Genomic DNA, 24,032 nt, shown 5'->3' with positions numbered 1-24,032 from the left:
AAAATACATCAAAAATACTCTACCGAATGAATTTATCATTCACATTGCCAGTTCATCAAGTTTAGTCATATAATTCATAGGCTGATTATGTGGAAAGTCAATGAATCATACAGCTAAATATTTTCTAGTGGCTTTATGAATGATAGAGTTAATCAATATTGTACCTGAACAGAGTTAATCTCTAAGCATTATTGTTAATAACCAAACCTTCAGAACTTTAACTTAAATAAAAAGGAACAAAATTAAGAAACTATACACTCAGCACCTGATTGTATACATAAAGCAATAACAGAAAGAAAGGCTGTTCATTATTTTTGATATGAGAAAGCATAAATAATATATTTTAATCCTGTGAAACAATTGACTAAGCCAGTTTTATGGGGAGTGGTACCATAAAAACAGTATCACAGGGCTGGGGGGAAGGCGGATACCTAGTTTCAAGGACCTCTAAGCTGCCATATGACTTCCGAGTCTAAATGTGATCTAACCTACACTCCTGGATACACTGAAACTGTAATAGACTGTCCATAACATATAGAGACAGTATACACAAACTGAGAAAAAATAATTGAATGTAAAGGTAGTTATGGCTGTCGGTGTGTTAGATCTGAAATAGAAAATTTTTATTTTGTTGTATTACTCATTCCTGATGACATATACAGAAACTTTTTCCAGGTAGATAATCCAGTAGCTTTCCACATGCTTCCATAGCTTCAGCTGTGAAAGAACAACAAAGAAGCAAAAAGTTCATGATTGCCATGAAACTCACTACGTCAGTTAGGTACCTAAGAAAGCAGTCACAGAAAGAATTTACTATATAGCTAAAGGAGAAAAAGATGCCTTTGCTAGTCTCAGAGAAAGATCATGGCCACATTTATTTACAGAATTAAGTTAAGCAAACAAGATTTTCCTCTAGAGATTTCAGAAACACTTCTGCATATCTACAGGATATTTATTACTGGAGGAATGATTTACCAGGAAGAAGTTAGACTCTCATGATACATGAACTTGAGATCACTCTTCATAGTTATCTGTTACTTCTACATTATGTTGTAAAACATTCTTTTACTTCTTGTATTGAAAAGTAAAAAATCATTACAAAAATCGTGTATCATTATAATTAATTTATTTTTAAATCTCAAAACATTTAACTTCTTAAAAATGCAATTAAAACAATAAAAAAATAATTTAAAATCTTGTATGAATTCTTCCAACTGGCCCAAAGTCTTCAGGGAAACCTAAAAAAAAGTCAGATGCTGTTCCATTCTAACCTCCACTATTATGCCTTTCAGATTCTGCACAGCAGATACACTCAAACATTCTTGATTATCATAAGCAATATGAAGAAACAAGCAAGGCATGCAGGAGTACCATCACTGTTTGCCAAATATATGCAGATGAGGGGGACTCAGCTATATGTGTATTGTTCCTCTGACTGATGTCACTAGAGGGCTCACAAACTGATCAGAAGGATACTAGGCACATATGCAAAGGATATTAAATTCTTGAGGAAGTATGGTTTGATTTGGTTTGATTTAGTTTGGTGGAACTGACTAGTAAAATTAAACTGCTTCCCAACAGCTCTTATAGGCAACTCCCAGGCAGACCTCTTCTGCTACAGGTGTTGGTTGAAATGTACCCCTTCATTGACTCACAAAGACAAATACACACCTGCACAAACAATTAATCTAATACTAAAATAGGCACCCAAGGGTTGATTACAAACAATTTATTCTTTTGAGGTGTGTATTTTGTCCATTGGCTATAAATAGGTCTATAATATGTAGCTCAAATCTAACTTTTAGCTATCCTAATTTAGCGATAATAAATTTCATAGTCTGTCTCCAGAGCCAATCCATGCAAATTGTACCAAACTGTAATTAAGTTGTAACAAACGATTATACAAACCTGTGAGAATTCAATAAATTCAAAGCATGTCTCTCTGCATTGCTGGTCAAAACAGCAACAAGCAAAGCCAATAACCTGCTGCCAAACACAAGTGAAATTCCAGAGCTTCTTTGATCCTGTATCTCAAAAAGGTTTTTTAAGCCCTGCAAATACTCAGTATTCAGGTCAGTTTAGATGTTACTGTGACTGGTGTATCAAAACCAACTCTTAATTAAATCCATAGAATGATCAAGCAGAAGTCAAGAAGTAAAACAAGGAATAAGCAGAAGAACCTCTGAAGACAAAATAAGTGCAATGAAATAATTATTCAGAAAGAGTTTCTTGCACAATTAACTACAAATAAATAGTAAGAAAGAATAGTAGAATGGAGACTTAAAAGTGTAAGCCCTCACATTTCCAAAATTAATGCAGGCAAAGCTGGCAGGGTTCCAAAATCTGCAAAATATTTATTATTTAGTTTTGTCTTCCTCTTTTATAATTAATTCACAATTAAACAAGTTGTAATTATAATTCAGATACTGGCAAAATACATTCTATGGTGTTAACCATTGATAGATTTGTAAACAAAAACAGCTGGACTGGAATTTCTTCAAGGAAATATTTACATGCCAACAGTTTATCAAACTGAAAGTCTGCAGATAAATCTACACATGGGCATTATGTTAATGACGATAGCAACGATGATTCATATTCTTACTTGTAGTTGCTTTGTACCATTACAGCTGTAAAAGAATAAAACCTGGAAGGAAAAAGGATAAGGAGGCAGGCCTAGGGTTTTACTCCCCTGCCTCCTTTCAAGGTTAGAACTTTTGTTACATTATACTGGAAATAATGATTAACCATAGGGCCGTTGTCCAAGATTCTTTCACCTCTAGAGGCCAGATTTCTGCAGGTATGTAACTGATGTAGGATGCAACTAAGCACTTCATGGGATTTTACAAAAGCACAAGTGCCCACTGAAATCTTAAATGGATATCCATGCAGTTGAAAATCCCAGTACACAGCAAACTATATCTTTGACAAGCTAAGTATGTATGTGTTTATTAAAACTTCTCACTGCTTCAACACCAAAAAATATTAGTTACCTAATATTTTAAAAAATGCTTTAAAAAAATGCTACCTGCTTGATTCCTACTCAGTAGGCTCAATCTGCACACAATTATCCAGGTCTTGGGATTTAAAGGGGATCACACCCTGTAGAAAAGCACAGACACCTTCCTATCAGCAGTCACTTGTCACCCTTTTGGGAGTGACTGATACGCAGCTATAACTCTCACCAAAGTATATCAAGAGTTCAAAACTGAAACATGGTGGATTAGGAACATGTCCACTTAGTAAAAGGAGACTCAGCTTCATTCTAGCCTGATTAGCTACAGTGAAAGTCACCCATTTCAAAGACAATTAGGTTAGGGATGAATCTTTCTTCCTTTCCTCTCCCAGGTAAAGCATTCTCCAGGTGAGTAGCTGCATAATGAGGCAGCTGGTGGAGTAGAGCCTGGAAATATGAAAGTACAATTCACATGGCAGCAAGAGCAGGTCACTACACCTAAATGAGAGTAATGTGACAATTTGAATGTGATTGGGGGTTAGGAGTGGTTTGTGGTATGGTATGAGTGAGCAGCCATGTATGGGTTGTATGCTAAAGCAAGATAAATACTGGTAAATTAAATGTAATCACTAAAGTTCAGGAATCCTGTGTCCAAACAGTATAGAGCAAGCTTCCTATGTTATAATCCCTTACTCTTCCAAGTGAATTTGGCTGTTCACAAACTATCTTCTGGGCCTGACCCATGCCATCCACTGCAGCACCCCCAGAACTATCTGCAGCAGAGCTAGCTGGCACAGGCCACCCACCTGGCCAGGGACCATTTTAAGAACACAGCAGCATGAGTGATGACATTCCCATGACTTGGAAACTTCTGACTTCATTCAATTTTCAGTTATAATAGCATAAAAGAATAATTCCAAACTTATTGTTTGTTTGGATTTTTTTGTGGTTGGGTGGTTTTTTGTATTTTTTGACTGTGTTTTGTTTAAGATCAAAGGAGTACCATGGTACATAATGTCTTCCACATCCCAGGATGTCCTACTGTGTACATTCAGGGAGATTGCCTTGTGTAAGTAATGAACGCTTTTCATGTTCTGAAAAACACCAGTTTATTGCATATATAAAGGATAGCAGTTTTTCACCTGCCCAGTAAAATCAGTGTATTATAGAAGCACAAGATGTAAGCAAAGCCTTGTACATGTAGATCTTATGTTTCTTTGCAGGTGTTGGATTCATTGCATACATGCAGAAGTACTACAGGGGATGTATGGATAGCAGGTCAACAGTGACTCAGACGAAAATGGCAGACAGGATCAGCTGTGACTGCTGCTAAAGGGATTGATGCAAGTTGCTAGCTCCTGTTCTGCCTTTGAGGAGGAGGCTGACAGAATATTTCTGTCAGCCAAGTAGATGCTTCTGTTGAGCTCTCTGTGGTCTGCAGACTGAGAATCTCTAGTTATTTAACTGCTAAAACCTAATCAAATATAAGAAACCACGTAAGATTTTTTTAATGTGTATTCTGGAAATTATACCAGCTAGGAAAAAAAAAAAAATATTAAAAATGTGTCATTGAGTTAAAGGAGCAAAATGGAGAACAACTGCTGGAAGCTGAGCACTTTTTACGTGCATTCCTATTAAACATTCCTTATGTAAGAGTGATAGAAGAATGGAATGAAAATCACAGACAGCAGCTCATTTTACCTTGAATGGAACAAAATTTAAGAAAAAATATAACTTTTAACAATGAAACCTCTTCCTAGTGCAAACTGCAGTTTTCAAAGATGTCCCCTGGTATTAATATTCTTGCTTGCCAGAAGCTCATTTGCCATGGCCAAACGCTTGCTGATTCAAATGAAAGCACCTGACCAACAATTCACACAAGAATTTAAATTGAACTTGGCCAGCTTAGATTAGAAAAGAAATTACTTAAATTGAAAAAAGAATAAACCTTGTTCAAAATACAGTTTGCTCTTTCTGCCCCAAATTAAATACGAAGGAATGATATAGTGGCACTCTCTTTAATGACCACCACTTAGAAGAATATGCAGCATTTGTTAAAAGGCTGAAGTATTTTTAAACTTGAATATAATATACAACTACAGACTATTAGAAAAATGCATTGTACAACTCATCTACTCATGCAAGTGTAATAGGAGGGTCCAGGGTCAGTAGGAGTCCTAAGGTAAGTGCCTGCTATTGTTCTTACAACAAAATACAATGTTCATACAGACCCAGATATATTATTGTATGCTTATACTGGCTTAGTAAATGAAAAGGAAAAGTGCTAGTCATTATTATCACCATGATCTGTCTCCACTTAAGTAACACCTGTCAGGAAAAAAACAAAACAAAACAAACAACTCTTTTGAATCAATAAATATTTTAATGATTAATTTAATCATAATTTATACAAAGAAAATGAAGTATGGTAAAGCACAATATCCCTAATGTCATTTACAATTTTATTAGACGTCTTCTCAGTGCCCTCATGGCCTGTTCAAAAGCCTCACTGAAGCCCAAGCCTACCAGATTAATTCCACTTGAAACTCCTACCTTTCTTAGCTCCCCTTGAAACCTGAACCTTAGCAGGGTTTATTTGACCTTTGGGAGGCAATGCATTGCAGAGGCCAGCAGTTCCAGTCACTCAGTGTGTTTCCATTGCTGACTGCTGTGATGCAAGGAGGGAAGGACCACAATATAAAATGATGCAATCTGTTACAGTTCTAGGACTGCATACCTCACCATGGCCTTACCAGCAATGAAGTTTCCACCAGGTGCCAGTCCTAGGCTGTACAGAACATCAGTTGCTGAGGAACATAGGGTCCATACTGCAAGTGGCAAAATCTAGGTTATATTCTTTTGCATGACTAGGTTCCACAAGGAAAAGAAATTGCTTTAGGAGCTTGAGTGCACCCCACAAGCGCAGATGCAAGGCAAATTCATGCTAGAGGCCCCTTTTAACATGTAGAATTGCTAATGTAGACACACCTCTAGTTGCTTTTAAGAGACAGGAGCTACAGGACAGCAGGTCTGTCGACCTCTCAAGGAAAGTAGTAGAAACACTTTCCCAAGAAAGTGTGAGTTGAACGATTCAAGTGGCTTCCTCCTTTCAGTGGGTTCACCCTTCCTCTCTTCTCTACCAGTAGAGTGCTAACACTAAATAGTTACGGCTTGATGTGTGTGGGGAAGAAGGAATGAGAGCAAAAGGAGAACAAGAGCAAGAGTACATTGTTCAGCCTAGTACTGGGCATGGGGTATTGCACTCTCAGGTTGTGAAACTGTGGGAATAGTTGTGATTGGCAGCTCTATATTTCCTTCTTTTCAATGATTCTACTCAGTTATGGAGTGAGATTTCTGAACACACTGCATCACATTGTTCATCTTAGATTTTGGCTCCCAAGAGGAGGTTATGCCAGACCTAGGCATCTAGGTGCTTCAAAAGGGAACTGAAATATCATTATTAGTGCCCAAGGAGTGTTCAGAGAAGTCATGGAAACATTTAGTAAGCTTTACATACTTTAAAAATGCAGGTTTTGAATTAAGCATATGGACGCTGGTGGAGTTTCTTTTGAAGCATTTTGAATTCTGAAATCCATGGACTAATTTTCTACTATAATCTTTTCTGTTTACTTTTTTTCTCCATGGTTGTCTATAGCTTACTTTCACTTTTTTTGCAGCAATTTTGTTTTCAACCCTTAATTTACCACTTGTAGATCTTCTTACCAGTTGCCATGTATACAGTTACAGTGTTGTAGAGGTTTGAGTCAGAGGCAGATAGGATAAGATCTCACCTGGAAGAAACTGAGAATTAGAGCTTTTTCTTGTTATTATTTACTGCCTCTGTAAGTTCTGTGTAAGGTGGCCTGTGAACTTGTTCAGCTTCCACCACTGAAATGGTTTCAAAGGGTAATACTAGCATCTGTTTCCCAGAGGTGTGCTTGTTATTGATCAACTCACAAAGAAGGTAATACTTTATCTCTGTCCTCTTCAATTGTTAAATTGAGTTCAGATTGTGCAAGAGATCCATGTGGAAACTTATTTCTGGCTTCCAATATATCATCCCATCACTGAAAAGCCAGATTTTGCAGCATCAGTTTGGTCACAGTGAACAGAAGCCAAATGGTTATTAGTTGCTTCTGAATGGAACTGAAAACAATGTATGCTTGCCCAGGAGTCTGCCAAATGAGTTTGTTTGCTGCATCTATATCCTACCAGTTCTTTCTAAAGAGTGTTCTCAGGATCCATTTTCTCCTTATTGTACCACTATTTACTTCTGTCTTGACAGCTGAAATCTCTTTTCTGTCATCCTCACATTCTACACAAAATTTTGTTGCAGCCTCATTCTCTTAGCCTGCTTTCCTAATCACAACTTTCCCTTACTTTGCAATTCACCCAGTAATCAACACCCCCAAAACAAAAGCACTTTTTTTACCTACAAAATAATCATGCAGCGCTGAGCTCTAACTAAATATACCTGCACTATGATACAACTTCACAGCTACAGACAGTGAAGCAAAGACACTCCTTTTATCTCTCCAGGTTCAAAAAATGCCGTTTAACCTTTCCATACCACAGCTTCCCAACCTGCATGACAGCACCTACTTGTCAGAGAAGTCAACAAGCCAAATTAACTGTTTCAAAGCCCTCTGTATCTCAGAGTGGGAAAAATCTACAGAATTACAAAATAGGTGCTTGCCTTGCAGTACAAAACTGTTTCAAGGAAGCAATTTGAAAAAATAAAGGAAGTATGTTTTAAAAGAAGGATCTATTTCAGCTCATCATTTCCAATTTTCCCTAAGACTTTTTGGCCAGTGTACCCAATAAAAGTTGAATGGGAAAGCGCACTCTAAGTCCAGTTACTTTATTCCCAACGGCTGTTCCTTCTGTTATTAGACATATTATTTACTCATTTTGCCTTTTATTTATTTATTGCTAGAAAACTGGTCTGAGAACTGAGAACTGCTACAGCTTCCATTCTTATTACTTAAATGAACTATATCTGCACTTGAATAGGTGCTTTTTTTATCCTCTCTGTATTCACTTTCTGTATCTTCTTTCACATCTTGCTGTTAGTGCAGCTCATTCTTCTGTCCTCCTGATATGGAAGATCAAAAAGCTGTGAATCCTTAAATGTATTCCAGCAATTCCTACTCTAGATCTCATAACTGCTATTTGTAGGATAAAATTTTGCTCCTTGCAAAATTGGATACAGAAAGTGTTCTGCCTACAAGGGCATCATGCATTTAAGTTTTGTAGTTTAAGAACCATAAAAACCTGAGGTTGGAATGGACCTCTGAAGGTCAACTAGGCTAACCTTCTTTAAACTGGGCAAAGTTAGATCAGGTTTCTCAAGGCCTTGCTCACCTCAGATTTGAAAATCTCAAAAGATGGAGATTTCAGAACTCTCTGGGAAAACTCTTCTAGTGCTTCATCACTCTCATCTTGATTCTTCCCCACTGATACCCAATTGGAATTTCCTTTGAGGCAACTGGTATGTTTTTATTCTTGTTCATTTGCTGTATACAGCAAGCTTTTTACAGAAGAGGCTTCTGCTCGAAATGGTGTGTTATCAACAGTGGTGGAACCATTGTCACTGATCAGGGTGAACTCCAGCTCAGCAAAGGCACACTAATAAATTCCTCAGTATCTTGTGGATGAGTTAGACAGCAGCTACTGAAAAAGTAAGTTTCAAAGAACCCTGGAGCTAGGACGTTTACTTTACGAAAGGCATTGAAAATATCTGAAGTTTGGCCAGCAAAACTAGAAGCACCTGTAATCAGCAGTCACACTTGAAAATCTTCGCCTCAGGCTTTGTTTATTGCACAGTCTTGTATGAAATAACATGTAAGCAAATAACAAATTAAGCAATTTTCAAGAATTTATAGCACCTTCAACAAATAAAGAGGTTTACCTTTCAGATAGAAACCCAACCTTAAATCTCTTTCCATAGCAAAAAAAAAAAAAAAAAAAAAAAAAAAATAAATTCTCAGTTGAGTCTGTTAGTTCTTCGAGGATTTTCCTAAAACTTTAGGCATCTAGCTACTGACTCCAAACTTCTTCAGAATCTGACCATAACCTACTACTAAGTTATAGGCAAGATATGTTTAGGGCGACCTCTTCTTGATTTTTGACAGAGCTTAGTTTTACTGTAACAAGGAATACCAACATCTGACTAGCTAGTAGCCCATTCAATCTCAGCCCTGTTAAATCACAGCTACTGTGAACAGATAAAGCAATGATTTATTAATGGAGACAGGGTGGAAGTTATGTGAGGACAGGTTCCCTCCTGCTGAAAGAAACTATTTCCTGGGTGGCTTAAAAACACAGAGGTAGGTTGCCAGTTGGTTACTGTAGAGATCATTCATTTTTGGGAGCGAACTGGACTGAGAGATTAATGAGTTTACTTTTTCCTTGCTTTAACTGTGCCAGAGCTTATGTCAGGGGAGCTGGCTATGGCATAGCTGGGATGCTTACTAACGTAGATGTGTAGGACATTTTAATGCAGAGGGAAGGAGAGTGTGATTGCCTTATACACAGCTAGCCAAAATCCTAATCAACTATCCAGCAACAACAACCTGCTGGAACCCAGCAAGCCTGTCAGCCTCACACTTGCAGTCCCCAGGGACTAGGGATAATGAAATGGGCTGGTCCAAGAAAGCTAATCTCTTCTGCTTTCCCAAACAAGCCTTCTCCCTGATGAAAGCAAAAGCATTCATGTAGGTATGGTTCAGAAAGGAAGGAAAGAGAAGGGATGGGAAGGTAAGACAAGGCAAGGCCAGGCAAGGCAGGGCAATAAGGGAGAATACTGAATGATACGCCTCTGTCTTTTGAATTTCCTGTAAGCAAAAATATCTTACTTCCAGATTTGTTCTTAAATAACCATCTTTACCTTCAAAAAAAATCACCCTTTTGTTTTGCCTCACAATACCACTTAAATATATGCTAAAACAGAATGATTTCTTTCTCCAAATGCCTGTTTAAATGTTTAAATACTTGTTGTTTGTTAAAAAATGTGTTAGGATACCAAAGTTTCTAAACATGTTTTATCAAGTGAAGGAGATATGAGACAAAACCAACTGTATTACCACTGCATTTCTATAGTTAGGAGAATAATATGTTTTGTTCCATCAATGTGTCCACTTTACATTATTCAGCACAAAGCTTTGTGAAATAAGAATCATGGGGATATCACAATATAAAGGAAAAAGGTACAAATAACAGCTTCATAAACTGAGAAATGTACATAAATAAATCATGTAGATGGGGGCAGTTTGCTTAGCTGGCAAGAAAAAAAATATAGAAAATCTGCTTGTTAAACAATAACCACAGAGTGTGCTTTTATGATGTTTTTCACCACAGTAATTCATATTAGAGATAGAAGCAGTTGCATGTTAAATAAAATCATTCAGCATTGTTCTCCTCACATTACAAAGAGCTGACTTATGTTGTTTTTAGATGCCTCCCATTAGAAAGTAAATATTCCTCTGATGTTACACATTTCAGAAAATTTAATAAAGATGAACTGTAAATAAAGTCACAGGGAGATTTCAGACAGTTTTATTAGCAGATTGTTGAAAAGAAAAGAAAATTAAATACAATAACAGTAAACGTGGTTCTCACATTGAAACCAGGCTCAAATAACTAGGCTACCATAGAAAAATTTCCAATTCTTGCATTATGATGTAAAAACAGATTTTTGTACAGATTTTGTACAACAAAATTCGTAATAACCTTTTTTCATTTTTAGAAAACTTTAAATATATAGATAAAAATAGACAATTTTCATAGGTCCTACATGAAGATGAGTATGGTCTGTTCCAAGGGCTTGCATAGAGCGCAAATGTGGTTATAATATAGAACAACTAGACATTAATATCTTTAAGATTACAAAAGCATATAAACAATAACATGAGCACAACTTTTCTTCATAATCTATGCCAAAAAAAACCTCCAAATCAAAAACAAAAAACCAGAATACCAACCCAAAACCTGTATAACTAAAGAGGGGCAAAAAATTCAACTTACAGTAACATCTCATTGTCTGTAATATTTACACTGGTTTTAGCAAGATTCTTTCTAAACTTCCAGCTTATAAATTGGTTCCCCCTTAATCCTTAACGTTTCCATTTATGTACCAAGCCAAACACTGAGGCATTCCCAAAGGTCTTGAAAGTATATACTGTAAAACTACTAAACCTACTTACAGGTGACTCTATGCAAGGAGCAGAGCAATGGTAGATGCTACTACATATTTCAGTTGTAGGCTTTTATTTCTCTTTCAGATATGAATGATTCAAAAGCTTGCCACAAGTCCATCTAACTTTACAGCTGTTAACCCTTTAAAGACTGCATATGAAAAAACTGGAGTACAGAATCCCATATGTGTTCAAGCAACTATGAAAATTAGGAAAGAATCATGGTTAGAAAATAATATCACTACAAAGTATTAGGTAACAATATTTAATGAAAAATATTGCTCAATATTTCTTTAAAAAAAATTACCGTGATGTGAACTTGTATATACATCTTTCTATTGTTAAAAAAGGATTGTGGTGGAGTAAATATGAACGGCACAAAATAAATGTGTACCAGTATTGCAAGGAAGACCTACAAACTATAGAAGCTCAGTGCTAGAGTTTACAAAACATTAGATTTTTTTTTTTGACAAAATAATATTAATATCCAATCAGAACTATTTTTAAAGAAATATTTGCTTTAAGTTAGGCATCTTAGACATTTAAGGTTTTGATATGTTTCCATGTAATAAATAATATTTTATATGCATAAAACATTAGATGAAGAAAGCATAATCACAAAACTTACAGTAATAGCACTGATTCACAAAATCAGTCTTTAAAGGGGTAACCCAAAAGTACGCAAAGCAAAGAACATAACTTTCAGCAATGTAATCAGCACTGTGTTGCAGCTTACTTCCAGTTATCAGCACAAAGGTGAAAACACATATTGTAGCTTTCATAAAGACAGTGAAAGTAACACATAACCACCCCATCCCTAAGACAAGGTGAGAGGGACAATAGACTTCAACTGTATCACTCAGTTCTACGTGGAATTGGACTGATACATCAAGTGTTTGTTAGGTTTTCTTTTTTTAGCAACATTGACGTAATATGACATTAACATATAAAAATATTTCTGGTATTTGACTTGCTGCTCAGCCACGGTCCATTCTTAAAAGTGCACTAATCAGGGCACTAACCAGGGCTCAATATACAAATAAAAGTGGCTGATACAGAATTCTGACTTGTTACCAGATGCTTAAGATCTCATTCAGTAATACTGTGACTCCAGGACAAATATTTACATGCCTGCATGCGTTAAAACTAGAAAGGTGTCTTTCTGACCAACAGGGTGACAAAACAATATTATCTAAAATTTTCATTTCCTAAACTCTAGATTTCTACTGCATACATAATACCTTCCTTGTGTGATTTGTGTTATATACTGTACATGTGACCAACAGTTTGATAAGAAGCAAAGTCTTTTATTTCATAAACCCCTGCCAGTTTACAATGAGAAATTATTACTCTTTTTATCATATTTTTTTTATTTTAGGAAAAGAGACTTTGTGAACAGTAAAACAGTTTGTTTACATTCAGCATTTCTTTTCACTTACACAAAATTCCATTTCACTTAATGTAGTCTAACATACATGTGTTGGTCTCTTGGAAAGCATGTGGAAAAAATGTCTTTAGAAGAAAAACCACAATCATAGTTTGAAAACTGAATGTATCAATTTTTTTTTTTCTTTTACCTTTTTTTTTTTTTTCCTTTTTTTTATTAAGAATCCTCTTATGCCCTCTATAAGTTCACTTCTGAGCTGTCTTGCTGGTTTCGGTATGATATAACAGTCTGTAAGTGTACTTGGACACTGCTGGAAGGATCATTTGATGTGCTCAAATATAGAATCATCAGAGGAGGACAGAGTCTGCATTCCTTGAAAAAGGGAATACTCAGCCTTGTTCTGACCCGCCTGTAATTTTGGATACAATAGTCCGGCGCAGAGATGCAGATTTTCACTGTAAGAAGAGTGCTACTGTACATTTACAAACATTCTCTAGGTCTCCGTCGAGCCACAGGAGATAATCAAAGGAGGACACTCTTGCAGAATTCTTTACATTTTTGAAGAACATTGAAAAATGAAGTTGAGGAAGTTGCCTTGAAAATGCTTTGTTTCCACAGAACTCCTTATGAGCCAATGTCTTACTGCAAAGTTCTTTACTGTAGCACAGGTATCTTCAGCAGGAAAAACTCAGTACATGACAGTAGTTTTCAAATAAAGTCTTCCATCTGAAATATGAAAAACAAACATTTTCTTTATATATTTATATCTGCAATGAATTGAAAAGAGGAGAAAAACCACAAGATTTAAAGACTCAGAAGAAGTAGTCCTCCCATAAATCAATAAAATGCCACCTATGGTATTTTATATTTAAAATAAAAAAAATAGTAAAACCTGAATATCACCATTGTAATTTCATCTGACAGTGGTCAAATTAACTCTGTTAAAAATTACACACACTTTACAAGCTGTGAATACTGTAACACCTTCTAAAGCTTTAATATATGCTGCACTCATATCAGTGCTAGGGCACTAGGAATGTAGGTGGAGCCTCTGTGCAAGTGTTTTTACTGATATGCAAACTTAACTGAATACTGCTGAACAGTAATTATTTCCTTCATGGTTGCATGCAAAAATCTTCTTGCATGCAATCGTTAGTACTCCCACCACTAAAGGCATAGCTCATACTTTCTGATTTAGCTATGTTGTTAAATATACCATGTAATGTAACCATTGTGCACATTTGTAGCTATTTATATAGAACCCAGTATAGGATATTTAATCGGTATCAGTGAAGTATAGCCTTCTTACCCCATAAATGAGATTAACTGAACAATTACTATGTTAAAGATGTAAGCACATCTCTTTCAACATTTTTTCCACCCAAGTGAGGAGCATATATTTAAGTGAGATATGTATGATGGAAAGGGAGCATGAGAAATAAGCTCACCTAGCCAGTAACTGTTGATCTAGAAAAACTTGAACACAATGTTCTGCCATAACATACTTTCACCTAATTTAAAAATATAAAGCAATTTTTTTTCACTTGGGACATGAACATCTCGTATGCATCTATTCTTATAGCAATACAAAGTTGTTTGGTTTTGTTTTAAACTGGAAACAGAGATAAAAACTTCTTCATTTTCTTACCTGTAGGATAGAAAGCATTGATCCTTTGTGAGTAAAGCACATTATGAAGCCTCTTAATCCTCCACAGTGCATAATTACGAAACACTACTTATATTTTAGAATACAATGCATCTGGAAGTACAAGCTGTATCTCAACTCAAAGTCTGCATGAAATGCTTCTTTTGGTCCAAGTGAAATCAGCATTCATTTATAAGATTTCAGACAGTTTTGTTTCTGTTTTATTAGTCTAACCTTTTTATTTCAAATTAGTCTTTAAAATTCTTATTATCAAGAAACAGAAAAGTTTAACTTGAAAGTAGACAAATGTACATCACATACAGCTGTAAAAGTTATCCCTCCTGCACACCTCTTTCTGATTTTTATTGTCTAGTTTCTATCAGAACTTCTGGGGAAAAAAGGGAGATGGTAGAATCACTCTGTCACAGTGATTCTTTACTGTTCTTCTGGTCTTCCTTTTTCACCACTAGTTTTCTTTTGCAAGCTTCTGCAGTGTACCCCTTTAGCTACTTTCTCCCCTGTCTTTACATTTTCCTGCCCCCCTTCCCTACTTTTTTATGTTCCTAGCTTTTTTTGGCAGAGTAGATAGCTTTCCCACCACTTAGAGTGCTTCCACTCAGAACTATTTCCACATTCTCTTTGCTCTTTACAATCTTTGTGCACTGAAGAGAGATAAAAATAGATTGAGTAAGGCCTTAACTTAAGGCCTTTTTATTCTCATTTGATGCATCAAGAGCATTCAAAATGCTTACGGGAATTCAGGAGAGAAAGAAGGAACCTCTGAAATGGATCTTGGTAAAACTGAAGGCCTGGTAAACCATCTCAAAAGAGAACCTGCATCAAGTACACGATAGCCAGAGCTATTACTGGCTATAGTTGCATATAATTCTCCCAAACATATTGAATAAACACTACAGACATTTACAGCACTAAAGCTGTCTGGATACCTCTGTAGGAGAATTACTCTGCATATATACCAGCACTTTGGCTATTCTGACTGAATGCTTGCTAATGAGCGCTATGCATAATTCCCACACCTAAACATTAAGATAACCTACAGTCAGTAACTTGTATTTTATTTCTCTATATCAGGTCTCTGTATAGCTTTTAAAATAAAATATTTATTAAAACATACTCTCAATTAAAAATACAGCTGTAGGAAGCAGAATCCTTGTAGCAGCCAACAAAAGATGAACAATCCGCAGAGAAGAGCAGTATGTTTTCAAAAGTCAGCTTTATTTTACACTGCTTAAGGACTAAATGTGGCAGTGAAGTCAATAGGAGGTTTTACACTTTTAATGGAAGACACTATCAGATCCTGTATTCTGTATCCACAGACTATGAACAATAATTGAAATGGGCAGATTTATAAAGCATCTTCTGTACAAAGTAAGAGGATATTTGTTTATATAACTTAAAACCATTTATGATGGATATATACAATAAGCATAAATCTTCCTGTCCCTCAAATAACTATATGATGGACCATTAAAAGTGCAATTAAATAATCTGTATTGATAATGGACTTAAAATGTCATAGAAGGACTCAGCAGCTGATCTAATATCATTGCTAGGCTTATTATAAAACAGATATATTAAGGTGTTTGACTAATTCCCCTAACATATGGGAAAACACAGCAAGCATTAGACACATCAACTTTAAAATAAATCCTGCCATGTTATGATACAGATAAAGCAATTCTATGATTAAGTAATCCTTACTAAGAGTTCAAAAGTTGCTAAAGATTGTAAAATATTTCCTTTATTTTCTCAAGATTAGTCCCGAAAGAATGAGGTGCAAAATGAATATCCTTTTCTTTACAAAATCACAGAATCAGCTATGTTGGAAAGGATGTTGAAGATCATCGAGTCCAACTGTTAACCTAGCACTGACAGTTCCCAGCTACACCATATCCCTCAGCTTATGACGACCCTCCTCTTAAACACCTCCAGCGATGGGGACTCCACCACCTCCCTGGACAGCCCATTCCAACACCTAACAACCCATTCTGTAAAGAAATGCTTCCTAATATCTAGTCTAAACCATCCCTGGCACATCTTGAGGCCATTACCTCTTGTCCTATTGCTTGCTACTTGGTTAAAGAGGCTCATCCCCAACTCTCTGCACCCTCCTTTCAGGTAGCTGTAGAGGGCGATGAGGTCTCCCCTCAGCCTCCTCTTCTCCAGACTAAACACCCCCAGTTCCCTCAGCCGCTCCTCCTACGACCTGTGCTCCAGAGCCTGCACCAGCTTCGTTGCCCTTCTCTGGACACACTCGAGTCATTCAATGTCCTTTTTGTAGTGAGGGGCCCAAAACTGAACACAGGAATCGAGGGGCGGCCTCACCAGTGCCGAGGACAGGGGTAAGATCCCTTCCCTGTCCCTGCTGGCCACGCGATTGCTGACACAAGCCAGGATGCCATTGGCCTTCTTGGCCACCTGGGCACACTGCTGGCTCCTGTTCAGACCGCTGTCAATCAACACCCCGAGGTCCCTCTCTGACTGGCAGCTCTCCAGCCACTCCTCCCCAAGCCTGTAGCGCTGCTGGGGGTTGTTGTGGCCCAAGGGCAGCCCCCGGCATTTGGCCTTACGGAAACTCCTCCAGTTGGCCTCAGCCCATGGCTCCAGCCTGTCCAGGTCTCTCTGCAGAGCCTCCCTACCCTCGAGCACATCAACACTCCCACCGTACTTGGGGTCACCTGCAAACTGACTGAGGGTGCACTCAATCCCCTCGTCTAGATCATCAATAAAGATGTTAAACAGGAGTGGCCCCAACACCGAGCCCTGGGGGACACCACTTGTGACCGGCCGCCAGCTGGATTTAACTCCGTTCACCACAACTCTTTGGGCCTGGCCATCCAGACAGTGCCCATTCAAGCCTTGAGCAGCCAGTTTCACCAGGAGAATGCTGTGGGAAACGGTGTCAAAGGCCTTACTGAAGTCAAGGTAAACAACAACCACAGTCTTTCCCTCATCCAATAAGCAGGTCACTCTGTCATAGAAGGAGATCAGGTTTGTCAGGCAGGACCTGCCTTTCATAAACCCATGCTGACTGGGCCTGAGCATCTGGTTGTCTCACATGTGTTGTGTGATGGTACTCAGGATGAGCTGCTCCATCAGCTTCCCGGGCAACAAAGTCAAGCTGACAGGCCTGTAATTTCCCGGATCATCCTTCCGACCCTTCTTATAGATGGGCGTCACACTGGTCAGTTTCCAATCAGTCGGGACCTCCCCGGTCAGCCAGGGCTGCTGGTAAATGATGGAAAGCGGCTTGGCGAGCACCCCAGCCAGCTCCTTCATCACTCTCAGGTGTATCCCATCCGGTCCCATAGACTTGTGTGTGTCTGTGTGATGCAGCAGGTCACTGACTGTCTCCTCCTGGATTGCAGGAGGGTTGTTCTCCCAGTCTCTCTCCTCTGGCTGAGGTGGCTGGATTCCCTCAAGACAACTTGTCATGTTATTAAAGACTGAGGCAAAGAAGGCATTAAGCACCTCAGCCTTCTCCTCATCGCTTGTTTCCATGTTTCCTCCTGCATCTAGCAGGGGATGGAGGCTCTCCCTGGTGTTTCTTTTGCTACTGACATACTTATAGAAACATTTCTTGTTGTCCTTGATTGCTGAAGCCAAATTAATTTCCAGCTGGGCTTTAGACCTCCTGATTTCTGCCCTGCATAGCCTCACAGCATCTTTGTAATCAGTGTTCTAGTTAGAACCTATAGTGCCAGTGTGGAAAAAAATCACAGTATCTGTGTAACTGCCCACCATCCTCTCAAATCATGAATTTGATAGAAGATGGAGAAATAATTTCTTTAGGCTTTACATTTTTTTTCCAGCATGCTCCTGTGTGTAGCTGAGAAGTTTGTGTAGTCACTCGTTAAGGACTTAAACCAGACAAATATCACTGCACTTCAGAAATACAAAGACTTCAAACTGTGCTAGGAGAAACAGAGGTAACTCACAGCTCTGGAGAGGAATGATAACCTTGCATTATGATTTGGTGACCAAATACAATACCTATATGTGATTGCTGTCCCTTTTTCTTTTCAGACTGTTCTGTCTTTTCTAACCCTTTATGTCTCAATTCTCATTGTTCAAAGGTTCTTCCTTGACTGGAACTTCTCAATATTGTTGTCAAAACCATCAGAATCACTTCACCTGTAGGTGTAGCCAGTGTTCCTGTCCAAATACTAGTGGGACATTACTGCTGATAGGCCTTCATGATTTCAAGGTTAAAATCACAATCAAATCCTACGAATCATGAGCAGCAGATCAAGCACGCTCATCCTTTGTAACTCAGTGTGAAAATGCCACTAGTCCTAAATCCAAATCATGACCATGCCTATGCTTCCTGCTTCCTGATCAGCTTTTATTTAAGTTATATATGTGTGTTGCATTACTTTCTATTGTTAACAAATGCAGAATTTGTCTATCTGCATAAACCAATTTTATGTAAAACAAACATAGAATATACTCTTCATACAAACATAGATATAAGCACATAAACATATACTACACAAACACACAGAGAAAATGTTCTCTAAAAATGTTTACAATGTTGAAGTATATTTTTAGCCTACTGAAAATTGTTGATCTGTGCTAAAGTTTCCCAAACTGACATACTGTTATATACAATATAACTATGTAAAAATTCCTTTCACTCTTAGAAAATGAAGCTAAAACACAAACTGGGAAAATACTGCTAAATTTCTGAATAGAACTGTGCATGATTAGCAGATTGTCATCTGTTTTAATTGCTCTTTTGCAAATGGCAGTGTTCAGCAAGATCACACAAGCTCCTGCTAGTAACTCAAACTGAAAACACCACTACTCCTAAATCTCATTTGTTTTTGTCTGTGGACTGATATGACAAATTCTAGCCAGAGTGAAGGAGTAATTTTTTTAGATCAACTCTTTTTCATTAAGACTCATTTCAAAGTTTTTGAATGAACATGCCCAAATAGTTAAAAGGTAATAAACGTTATAAAAAACAAACAAATGGAACTGACATAAAAGTTTGTAGTGCTGAAACAAATCATACGCCTTGAAATGCATTCCTACAGAGATGTCAGCTGGTGAATGATTCATATTAATATTCTGTGGGCAGCTTGTATTAAGTATCTCTATGTGCTCAACATTTTCTGAGATAAAAACATAAACCCACTCAAATATTATTCCTATTAATATGCATCCTTGTAAAGTGATAAAAATCTACAATGAAATGTTAAGTTTGGTCTTAGGCTGCAAATGAAGTAAATCATCAATTAGATGGTAATGCATGTTTCTCTGCCACTCAGTGCAAGCCACACTGACATTGTTTGCCATCCAAACGTATCGTATTTTAGTTTGTATTTTGAGAGCTGCTTTAAAAATAAGCATAACAACAGTGACCATCATGACTATCATAAGAGCATACTGCAGTCTTTGGTTTATGAAAATCTGCAAATCAGCATCAAAGGTGTGGTGTCACACCTGAATTCCGTCAATACCTATCATAGAAAAGCCTACTGAGGAAAACTCTCCTTAGTAATATGATAACATGTAAGGAGTTTTAGGGAAAAATCCTACTGACCAACCAAACAAAAAGATACTGTAGCGTGTCACAGAAAGCTAGTAAGAGAGAAACCCTAATAAGAAAGCAAGCTAATAAGAAAGAAAAAAAGGAAAAAATAATGTATGAGAAGCAAAATGAATTATAAGATCAGAAATCTCAGTGGGAGAGTTGAAAAGTTAGGATGCTTGGATAAATTTTTATTAATTTATTATTACTTGTTATTTTTTGTGATCGTAATTTGTGAGCTGTAGAATAGTAAATGCCAGCCCATGATCCAGGAACCATTACATCAAAGTAGCCCCAATTTTAGTCAGCAGAATTCCTAATACAGTTAATATTATTTTGTCAAATATGCACAGGCCAGTGATGTAAGCTGGTCTTCAAATGGGTCTTAAGGATATTTGGATGGTGGATCTATTAATCTCTTTGCACTTTCAAAGTTACAAACACACATTTAACTTTGATTTCTCTTGTTAATAATAAGAACATAACTGGACAAGTGTGGATGGGAACTTTATTCCCAACTCAGACTCTGAAATGATCTGTGATTCCACTTTTCTGTTTTTCTGTTTTCTCTTTCAACCTTTCTCTCTTTTTTGCCCCTTATCTTTCTAGGTAATAGAGATTCCGTGAACTGATGGTTTCTCAGTCTGTTTTCTTGTTCTTAGCAAGGTACCACAGCGTCCACTGAGATCTCTAAGGACTATGTTAGCACAAATAACAAAAAACCACCACCAAAACACCCCCACATGCACATACTTATTTAACTGAAACTATATTCTTGGCATTTGAAGTCTGTCTCTATGGCTGGTGACTGAACTGACCTGAGCTTAGACTCTTCTTAAAATCATGTTGTAACACAAAATCCCCAGTTCTAGCCCATGTGTTCACTAAAGACAGCAGAGACTTTGTACTGAAATTCAGTATATACACATTTTTTCCACACCTTACAGCCATTAAAACCTGCTAACTTCAGTTCTAGCAAGCTGAGGCAATTACGAAGCATTTCTGTCTCTCTGTACAAGAAATGATGGTGTGGCAAGTAAAGGAAGTAACTTGTAAGTCAGTGTAACATGTATTTTATAATTTAAGAATCATTAGAGCTCTTTTCTTCAACATTTTATAAGCTAGAATATTACAGTAAAAAATACTATGATATACCCTCAGTCCAACAGGTTAAAAGAAATAAAATATTTGTTACATTAAATGGATCTACTTTTATCTAAATAAAAGAAAAGCTGCTCACTTGTGCTAAAGAACATAATAAATTGTGTTTCCTGTTAGGAAGTAGCTTTATTGAAAATGGCAGCTATTTACTCAGAAGTTATTTCCAGGCACCTGTAATCTAATGAGGTTTGTCCCTTTCAAAGAACAGTTGTACGTGCATGCCTGAATGCACACAACCTCTTCAGCCCAGAGCTGATAAAAGCATCTGCAAGCCATAGCTCAAGCATATTTGAATTGTATAACTGGTTGGTTTATTTGTTTTAATAAGATGGGGCAAATGTGAATCACAGTGTACTTCTAACCTTTCATTCAACCTGATGTTTTAATCATTTGGAGGAAGAGAAACAAAACAAAAGAAAGGGATGGCAAACAAATGGTAATGATTCATGTGATATTTGATAAGACAGCAACGGGAAGTCAAAATAAAAGCAAGCATATTGTGACAGATGGAAGAGATCTTAGTCAAATTCTAACCCTTCTTCAAAAAACTTAAAGGAAGTAGCTAATTAAGGACAAAATATATTTTTATATACTTTTCGTATATATTTTATTGAAAATTGAGACAAAAGAGGATTTATTTGCCACTGAAGCAGGAAGATTAAAAATGGGAGTCTAACTTTTTAATCATGGGAAAATAATTTATGATGAGGTTGAGTCTTTTCCAGAGTTTGCAGAGTGGGACTGAGAACATAAAGCCCAGCTTTTGTAAAATGCAGTCATGAAATCAACTGAACATAACTTTCCGTAATTTGCCTGATAAAATGCAAAACAATATGTTGTGAGGGGAAAAGACTCCTCCCAGTGTAGGAGGTTAAACAGAGTGCTAAAGATTTACAACTCAGCACTGAAAAGGAGAGACAGAGGGATCTGTACTGTCTTTACATTGTTACTGATAGCAAAAGTAGATCATGTACTGGGGAACATGGATGGATAGACTGCCCTCTTCCCAAACAGAATTAGAGTAGAGTACAGAAGATGTAGGAAACCAGGCTCAGCTGTTGAGGCTTTGAAATTTGAGCAATTTGTTCTTTAAAAAAATCACCCAGTTTTTATGCAAAGATGGGTGATTTCACACTGCATGTTCAATAAACTCATGCAAATAGGAAGTATGTAAACATATTTGGCCAAACACTATCTTAGTTTGCCCTTTGTATAACACCAATAAATTAGTTTCAAATTTGCATATTGTTATTAATCATACACCTTTCATTTCTCTACTTAACATTCATGTACAAATATATTTGTGTTAATACTCAGTGCAAATATTCAGGAGACTGAGATGTTCATGTCTTTCTTTTTAAAATAATAATTTATACTTAGGACATTTTAATTCTGAGTTTCCAGACATAAAACTAAAACATGGATATATATAAAAGAGTGTCTAAACACCTTTTTTGCAGTTATTTTAACTATTGAACTGTCAGGATCTTTTTTTCAGTAATTTTATCATGTGTTTTAATCATGAATATAAGTTTTCATTATATCACTGAATACCGTGTGAGCAAGCTAAAGGTCAGTAATCCCATCTTTAGTAAATTAACAAAGCAATGGACTACCTGAATATGCCACCTTCTATTATTCAAAGAACTTGCCATTTTGAGCACTGAAAAGACTAAACTGGCAAGGTGAGAAAATCTTAGAAAGAAACAGATTTTAAAAAAACCAGTCTTTTATTGTTGCCTTAAGAATTTAACAACCCTTCTTCTATTTGTATAAACAGAACTAAGGCATTTCCAAAAAAAGACAACAGAACTGTTTACTTACAAGCACTGAACCTGAGTCACTAAGGCATTGTATTGTGTCACTTCTGTTGAATTAAAAAAAACAACAGAGATAAACCAAAACCAAACACCTTCAACTGAAGAATCATGTGGAAAAGTTATTAAAGGATGAAGTCACAGCTAAATGCGATCAGCTTGTGAGCTTCCACAGCTCATTGTGTTCAGTGCTGTTTGTAACACAGAGTGGATAATTTTTGTGCTGAACAATCTGTCCTGCATTAAACAGTTTTAAATTCTGCAAAAAGGTGTGCTTTATTTGCTATTGTATTTTCAGAAACATAACTTTTTTTTACTACCTTTTTTTGCAAGCCAATCAACAAGCAACTTTGGATCTGATAGCATAAAATTGAGAGACTTGAGTATTGGAATGTGATTTCTGCCTGATGCCTTCTTTTTTTTCTTGTAAAGTTTTGGTAGAAACAGAAATTATTACTCAACTTTTTAGTCCAATTGCTCTTCTTTCCACTTTTCTCAATTTTGTCTCCTTTTCACTGCTGTACTCAAATGATCACTTTTTTATGCTAAACATCATCACCAAAGTAATCATACATACAAAATATCAATCATAAAGTTAATCTTCAAACAGGCTTAGGAAAATAATTATTTTATTATTATTTTAAAATCATATATTTTTAATTTTTTTTTAAAAAATAATTATTTTATTATTATTTTGGAGAAGAAAAAATGTTCATAAAATGAAATCTGAATAAAATACAATAGATCAACATTTGTTGGAACTTTCAGCAGTTTTTACTTCTGAGTTGAGATCAAATTTCAGAAAATACGTGAAAGCATATACAAGCTAATAGTTCTGAAAAACTACCCCCCATACACACATATAAACACATACACAGATCCTTTCCTTCACTGAACTAGAAACTAATTGTATTAGCATGATACATGTGTTTATAATTACAGATCACATAATAACATGTGGATTAATAAAGATCTGTTATGAAGGTCTGTAAAAAGTAACACGAGTCATTTTTCTATCAGGAATAGCTGTGGCCATGGTTAGTACTAGCAATCTATTGTTTCCAATAGATGTTGGATGTTAGTTTCCTTCAGAACAACAAATCATTGATGAAGATGAGCTCTTCTAAATTATTGCCGTTTCTAGAGCTTTAGCCTAGACTACTTTTTGAACACAAGCCTTATCTAACACCTACTCCTACACAGAGCATCTCTTCTGATTCACAGTATTACAAACCTATCTCACACTTCTTTACAAGCTACTTCTTTTCTAAACAAATTATTTTCATTTGATGTAATATCCCAATAACTAAAAGA

General features: G+C 36.6%; 1 protein-coding gene across 4 annotated transcripts in view; it reads right to left on the bottom strand.

The window, feature by feature from the left end:
• Positions 1-10,485: 10,485 nt before the first annotated feature.
• The window catches only part of DACH1 (dachshund family transcription factor 1), a 368,620-nt gene continuing 355,073 nt past the window's right edge, over positions 10,486-24,032 (bottom strand). For all 4 annotated transcript variants that reach the window (XM_074912141.1, XM_074912150.1, XM_074912169.1 and 1 more), the window contains one exon: positions 10,486-13,264. In XM_074912141.1, the coding sequence (XP_074768242.1) occupies positions 13,227-13,264 (38 nt within the window). In that variant the 3' untranslated portion in view covers positions 10,486-13,226. The remainder of the gene's footprint in view (positions 13,265-24,032) is intronic.

Source organism: Athene noctua, chromosome 1 (assembly GCF_965140245.1).
Source record: "Athene noctua chromosome 1, bAthNoc1.hap1.1, whole genome shotgun sequence".
NCBI classification, from domain to species: domain Eukaryota; kingdom Metazoa; phylum Chordata; class Aves; order Strigiformes; family Strigidae; genus Athene; species Athene noctua.
The sequence above is the reverse complement of the archived record's forward strand: the minus strand, read 5'-3'. Positions and strand labels throughout refer to the sequence as shown.